General features: G+C 35.7%; 1 protein-coding gene across 1 annotated transcript; it reads right to left on the reverse strand.

The window, feature by feature from the left end:
* Positions 1-3,781: 3,781 nt before the first annotated feature.
* Positions 3,782-6,406, reverse strand: LOC150075408 (uncharacterized). The gene has a single exon (XM_090388989.1). The coding sequence runs from the start codon at positions 6,269-6,271 to the stop codon at positions 4,772-4,774; it is 1,500 nt and encodes a 499-aa protein (XP_090245115.1). The 5' UTR covers positions 6,272-6,406; the 3' UTR covers positions 3,782-4,771.
* Between the last annotated feature and the right edge of the window lie 1,427 nt (positions 6,407-7,833).

Genomic DNA, 7,833 nt, shown 5'->3' on the forward strand with positions numbered 1-7,833 from the left:
ATGTTGTGTGTTATTCAAAATGCCGTATCTATCTAAATGTCCCTAGATTGCACTCATAATCATTGTTTCTAAGATTTTCCCTACCACTGAAGTCAGACTAACCAGTCTGTAATTACCTACTTTTCTCTGACCTGCCTTTATGTTGTTGATACACTTGTCATTTGTGGGAGCATTCTGGAACACAATTTCTGGCTTATAGTTTTCAAGGTGGTGGGTAGAAGTGATGGTTGTTTAGAATATGCGGGCAGAATAGCTAAAGCCATAAAACATCGGCATATGGTGTCTGTAAGTTGCATGTATTCTGTAATCAGTTTATCTGTTTTATGTCCCTACACTAGTTTCTAAAAACAAAAATGCAGAAGCCTTACTAAATGCTGACTAACTCAACTACAGTTAAAAAAAAAAAAAATTCATAAAAGCTTTCCCCAGGCCTTTTCCATACCGTATGTGGAATAGACCTGAGACCAATGGTCATAACCACTGGTCCACTGGCTAGCTGGAGAGGACTGAATACAAATGAAAATAATTCCCTTACGATACCTTAGATTTTGACTGCACACAAGAGTTAAATGGATAGCATTTATAATTTGATTGCTATCATTTTGAAACAAGATGGTGGCCACAACCTTAGACATATCTGACCATAAATACAAAAGTTCTAAAAAGGGCAGTACAGTACTTACAATTCAAGTAATGGACATTTTGTTTTAAAACGTAGAACAAAATAAATGCATCCCCTTCAGAAGGACTTCAAGGTACTCTAAGCACTGGTTAAAAAGCATGAAGATAAAATATCCATCCACCGTCACATATTTTACCTGTATATCACTAGCTTAGATGACAGTATTCATTTTTAATTCATTGGAGAAACTTTGCACTGCATAATTAACAAACCCTACCAGAATACCCACAACTAATTTCTTAAACATTGATCTTCCTACTACAGTGCTGGATTTAGTGGTCTGAGCCCTGATGCACATAAATATTAAAAGCTACAGAAAGTTTACTGCATGCAATAATTGCAATGCCCCAGTTTTGAGGCTCATGAAACTTTGGGGCTCTGGGAAATTCAGCGTTGTATAACTGTTCTGTAATGGGCAGCAGAAAACTTTCAGTTTATACTCCTCAGGACAGCCAGAGTTAAGATGACAGAGAAAACAGTTGTAATTAAACTGAACAGTTAAGTTTAGACAGCATAAAACTATAAGAGTTTTATCAAGTGTTTTTTAAAGTTGCATTGTAGTAATTAATTGTTAAGGAGATAAAATATTTACTTTCTCTTCTATTAATCATTGAAACAGATTTCTAAATATCATGTTATTTCTCAGGTTGATTTGACTTTTAACCTGTTATCTTTCTTGGTATTAACATACCACAGTTGCAGTCTCCAAGCAATCTTAAAAAACTAGTAACTTGCTTTCTTTTACTCCTCTTATCATTTTTCTTCAACCATTCATTCTGTGCAAATCCTAAACCTATCCTATCACAATTGACATTTTCACATATGAGTTGTTTCCCCAAAACTACTTAACTTTATTTAAAAGAAAGAGAGAGTAATCAAATCAGCATCCTCTCTGTCACAAATTTCCTACACTTATTGTATGGATTTTTCAACTTCTAAACCTGTTAAAACACTTGCACTGATCAGCTACCATTAACAGGTTTCTTCAGTCATGTTTCTCTCTTCTTATTATCCTATTACTTAAAAAAAAAGAAAAAAAAAGTTCAGTTCAATTTTAAACAAACAAAAACACAAAACTCCACATAGAAAATTAATTAGATGGACTTTTATATAAATTGCACATTTCAGCACCCCAAAATTTACTAGATTTGATAAGAAGTGTATCCAAACAGTTTACCGATGGTTGCATTATTCTATTTATCACAATACAGTATTACGTTGTTTTCCCAAGTGCAGTGTTCAATTTCTAGAACCAGTGCTTGAATTACTTGTCCATCCATTAATTTTTAGTAAACCATAAATTTAGCTTTTAATTTGCTAACTTTTACTGCTACTGTAAAAAGTGGATTAGTTATGCATATTTCAGATATTAGGTGTATGTGTGTGCCTTTCCTTTCGAAAAATTATTTGGATAAACTTTTGAGTAAATATCATTATTAAATTCTTGTCTTTGTTTCTGTGTAATGATATATTTATGCACGCAGCTAGGCCTAATCAGCCCCATTATACAAATTAATAACAATCTGCATATCATTATTATTATTAATAGCCATATGGTGCAAGGAAGCCTGAGGCTTATACTGCACCAGGGAAAAAAAAAAAAAAAGTTCCCAAGTTACCCTGAGAGAGAGAAAGAGAGAGAGAGTCAAAAGTAGAAGGGAATCACCAAGAAAGAGCAGAATGATGATATCTAGCTCAGTTATTAGTAACAACCTGCCCTCTATAAAGCATTTAATACAAGAAGATAAAATAGTGTTTGTATAGTCATAATTAGACATTATTTTTAAATAATGAGATGTGTCTCGTGCAAAGATACTGTACTATAATAGACAATTCAAATAACAACAAAGATAATATAATATTTCAAGTCATTTTTTTTAATAAACATTATTTACAAGAATTTTGAACACTTGTGGTATATACACATTTTAATACAATATATACATATTTCAGACTGCAGAGCCTTTACATTTATAGAAGACTACCACTTGTAATAGTTCTTACTAAAACAATCTAATGAATTCAATTTTTTTTACAATTTCAGAAAAAACAGGCTTTTTATTATAGTAATATTTAAATTACACATTTAATTAAATAGCCTATTAGATGAGGAATGTTGTATTACAGTTACAAACTAACAAACAATTTTCAATATTTATTTCCATTAAACAGATCACTAACATGCAAGAAATTTTAAAAAAAGGGGCAATTTATTCCATTTGCCTAAACAAACAAATTAAATTAATAGTGTCAACTCAACAATTATTTCAACTAGAAAATTAACAGATACTAGTTTCAAGTGATTATTAATTTACACAGATAAGCACATATAATATACAGCTTTTATGTCTTTTATTATTATTATTATTTACTTTTGATAATACAAAATTCAGAGCCACTGAATTTTTTTTTTTTTTTTATAACAGCTGAAAGTTTTGGATATTTTATATGTTATTGAGACAGCTTAATGGCTTTGCAGTCAACTCTTAGGCAGCTTAGCACCCTTTTATGGAGATCTGTGCGTAACAAATTATCAAAAACTTTTAAAACACAAATAACACGTATCCTGTGTTGTTCTATTATTTATAAATAGGGTAGATAAAAAAAAATCGGTAAAATTTAGAACAGGGTCCCCTTTCCAAAATAGCGGCGAGAGGAATGTGTGTGTGTGTGTGTGTTATGGGGGTTTAACGACGCATAAGCTGCTGTGGCTATAATGCGCCTTGGAAGAGGAAGAAGGCAGTGATTGACATGCCTAACCCGCTATGGTTAGTGTTAGTCAGGGAGTTTATCCCCCCCCCTTGCCGCTGTTTTAAAATCGGGAACTCTTTTCCCTATTTTAAAACAGCGGGAAGGGGGGATGAACACCCTAAGACCGAGACAGTCTGGAGGGGGACCCTATTCTAAAGTTCAGCCAAAAAATCATTTTGATTTATGTATGAAAGAAAATTTTAATTCGACTGTGAAAAATAACAAATGAGTTTATATATATATATATTTTATCAGAATGAAAAAAAAATGCACTCCCATGCATTACCAAAAAAAAAAAAAAAAAAAAAAAAAGATTTTGAACACTGAGCACAAATTAATGATTTTTTTAATCTAATGCTGTTCTTGAGTAGAAGATATCTTATGCAGTTTTTTTCTGCTTTTTCTACGAATCATTGCCAATAATTTAGCATTTGAAATCAAAACACGACTGGACATTTTAGGGAATGACTGAGAAATTTCAAAGGCAGAGAGAGGTATAGTATATTTAAATGGTAAAAATGTTTTTTACAAATACTTCCCGCTTTGCATCACGTTAAAAAGGAGTCTCAAAGGATATTTCATTACAAAATAAAACGAAAAGTCCCAAAGTTAAAGTTTTGGCTGGAATGTACACACAAGGCACTTGTTTTGGTCCCGAATATATTGTTGTTATAAAATATTTTCTGAAGCTATAAAATTCTATGGGGGGAGGGGGGAAGGAGCGAGGTTACAAAATTGTGTTCGTATTCAGAATATCAAATTTTAATTGGAATCTTAGAAAATCTATTTGTAAAAAGTGTATAACTTTACAAATGCAATACTATCTGACGCATTTCACAGCAGTTTTCATGGCAAGTACTAATTAACAATTTTGGTAAAAGAAAATTGATTTTTTTTTTGCCGCACTGCATTTACTAACAGTACATCATAAACCAAACTTTTTTTTTTTTTTACTTGATACACATCCAGTTGGACTACAGTTTATACGTTAGCATTACCTTAAAAAATACTTTCAAAATGCACAATTTGCTTAAAACTGAGATACATTTTTATCAAACTTCCGTCAGCAAACATACCTGGAGCTTCCATGGTCGACTCACTAAGCAGCAAACAACACATTCGCTTAGCGTTACGTGATAAGCGAAAAAATATTCGCACAGTTCAAGACTAGCAGTCCAAACATAGGAACTTTTTTCTTGTAGGAATTTGTTGATTCCCTCTCGCTGTAAAAATCAGGAGGTTTTCCGAATATTCCTCTGCAAGGAAGTGTACACTTATTTCGGTAGTTGTACACAGTTGGTAGTTGTAGATAGTTCACACAGAAAGCTGACTAGAATTTCAAACTTCTGATAATCGATTAATTGGCACAACATCTCCAACGTCCCAGTTACGAAGTGACTGTGAGAACGATGTTATAAGACGCACACCCGTTGCCGATAAACCATGTCCGTGCCTTAGGATGAGAGTCTGAATACGGGACAAAGGATTGCTCTGAATTAAGCGTCCAACTACGATGTCAGTTAGTCCAAAGCAACAGTACATTTCCAAATGTCTTAGATCTACACTATGCGTCATTAGTAACTCACAGGCTTCTGTTTGAATTTTTCTGTTTACTCTGGGTCTCAGTCGCAGATATCGTAGATTACGGAACGGTTCTTTGCACGCACGCGACGTTGAAGTTCCTAAAAGCGTAAACCACTGAATGCTAAGCTCTTCCAAATGCGGGCATGCCTTTGCTGTTTTAGCTAAATCCACGATGTCAAACTGCTCCAAGCTGAGGCTTCGTAGTTTGTTGCCGCAGGAAGCTATCAATGGCAGTACTTCCTCAGTATACGAAGCTGGTAAGGTGGGGCTGTTTCGGAGCTCTAGGGATTTTAAATCTGGCAGTGTTGCAAGTGGCTCTAAAATCATGTCTTCTTGTACCTCAAGGGAAACGTCTTGTATGTGTGGACACCACTGTACCAGCCTTTCTACGGTATCGTAGCATGTCGGATGGGTAACATGCACGCCTTTAACACTAGCCATCCTCTTCTGCCACCATTCTTGATTTTCTTTGTTGTCTAACTCATCGAGTACCTGGTCAATGTACGTACATGATATGCGTTCCAATTTAGGAAAAGCGTGCAGTAAAAGCAGTACACCAGCCCCATTTACAGACGAAGGAAGACGTACCTCTTTTAAATTCTCTCTCATGGCTTGACTCGTTGGATCTGACAGAACGGTGTTCACCAACCCAGCGATATCCACCTCATCAACTGAAGGATGCATTATTTCGAGTCGTTGCAGATAAGGGCAGCATCTGGATATTAGTTCAAGTTCTTTCCCATCCTTGGTAGTATGCTGGAGTCGAAGAAATCTCAGATTCGGAACTGCTTTTAGCAAGTTTAGCACATATTCTTGACTTTCTTGCCAGTACAGCCACTGGCCAGCAACTGTCAACTCCTTTAGATTCATTCCCGTCTTGATCAAGGTATCCGCGACTTCACAGACATCTAGATGTTTGCAGTCATCTAAGCAACTCAGATCAAAATGATGAATTCCAGAGGTTAGCAGAAGTTCTGCAGCTTTTAACAGCTCTCTTCCGTTAGGCTTCAGTCTGAGCAGCGAATCTAATAGGTCTTGACGAATATGAATGGGATACTCCAGAAAGGGATTCTGTATTGCGCTTTTTGGATCCAAACTTTCTCTACGTCTGTCTCTACTCCAGCTTAGTAGAGAATCTTTCACAACGCCGAGGCAGCATTGACGCAGGCTCCACTGAGGAATGATGCGATGGCTAGCTCGAGCCTGGGTCCACCTGGCCGTTGTGGACGGATCAGCTATGCATTGGTCCCTCATTTTGACTAAAACAACTAACACCTGGAGGCTTCGACAGCACACACAACTGCCGAAATGGCAAATGAACGTATTAAAATGCTAGTATTACTTTTTACGGCACGCTGCCCACTCGCCCGCTGAACTTCATACCAATCACGAGGTGTACACGTGATAACTGTTTATCGCACCGCACGTGCACAGCATCCTGAGAGCTGGTGACACGAACAGATTCGCTCGATGGCCTTGTGAAAACGCAAAGGGGGCTCCCTCTTCGGTTTGCCGAGCTTCCGTTGGTGAATAAAAAAAGTACGTCACAGTCCCTTGTTGACTAGCGTTTGCTAGGGATGCCCTTGCTGTGAAAAGTGACTTCCGGTAAGACCGTGAACCGCACAGTTAAAGTTGGTGACGTCACTCTCAGGGGCACGCCCGTGCAGCTTGCAGTGTTCATGCAGCCAGTGCGTGGCTGTTCACGTGGTTGGCAGAACAATAACGAACTCATGTAAATTACGACAACGGCAAATCTGTAAAGCTCTAGATTTATTGCCTTCTAGAAAATAATCCTCAGGCTCTATTTTTATATAGTAAGAGGCAATTTAATTAACTTTCAGAAAATACATGTTTCATTATTCTATTTTCTTCATTTGGCTTTTCTTGGTCCTTAGCAAGTTTGTGACATAACTTTATTGTTATTATTTTGTTTCTTATCGCAATAATATTTAGCTCAGTACAAAAATTATTACTGAGATGTGCGTTATCTTTTCTATTTATCTCTGATTTCCATATGCATTCCTTCGAAAAAATAATGAATTACCTTGAAATACTGATCTGTAAAGGGGGTGAATGGCCTCTGTTTTTATTATCAATGTCAGGCTATGACTTACATAGCAGATTCGGCCCACTATGTTGCATAAAAATTTCAGTAGTATACGTCTTATGACGTAAAAAAGAATAATAAATAAATAAGAAAAATTAATTTCCAATATTGGTGCATTTTACAATGTGTTCATTATTTATAAAATTCGCTCAAAGGACTAAGTACAACTACGATGGAGAATTAATTTATAAAATTATCAATACAGTAAGTTTAATTATTGTTATCTAGATTAATACTAGTATGATTCAATAAATGTCAGCCGACCGGGCTAGCCGGGTAGGTAAAGTGCCTGCCTGGTAATCCAAAGGTCGCAGATTCGAATCCCGCCTCGGGCTTGGATCGAAGTACTGCGAAAACCTTGGGAGGTGCACTATGGCCACAGAAGCCAACAACTAAAAAAAAACAATAAATCTCTCAATATTTTGCTCAAGTTTTTAGAATAGGGTTCTGAACGCACATATAGCAAAAACCTCGTGTTTATTTTAATTATGAGAATAATTTCAAATGTTTAAATGTTTATCCAATGCAATATTGCATTGGATAATAAATGCTTAAGAAATATAAAACATATTTTATATAGGTGGATGAACTGATGCTGATTATTATTTTCTAATACTTAATGAACAGTCTGCTCGTGGACCTTTTTGACAATTATTTTAGAAATAATAATCTGTTAGATACACCAGCCAGAATACGTAGTAATTTTTTT

Source organism: Mastigoproctus giganteus, chromosome 14 (genome assembly GCF_048544385.1).
Source record: "Mastigoproctus giganteus isolate SK-2022 chromosome 14, ASM4854438v1, whole genome shotgun sequence".
Taxonomy (NCBI): Eukaryota; Metazoa; Arthropoda; class Arachnida; order Uropygi; family Thelyphonidae; genus Mastigoproctus; species Mastigoproctus giganteus.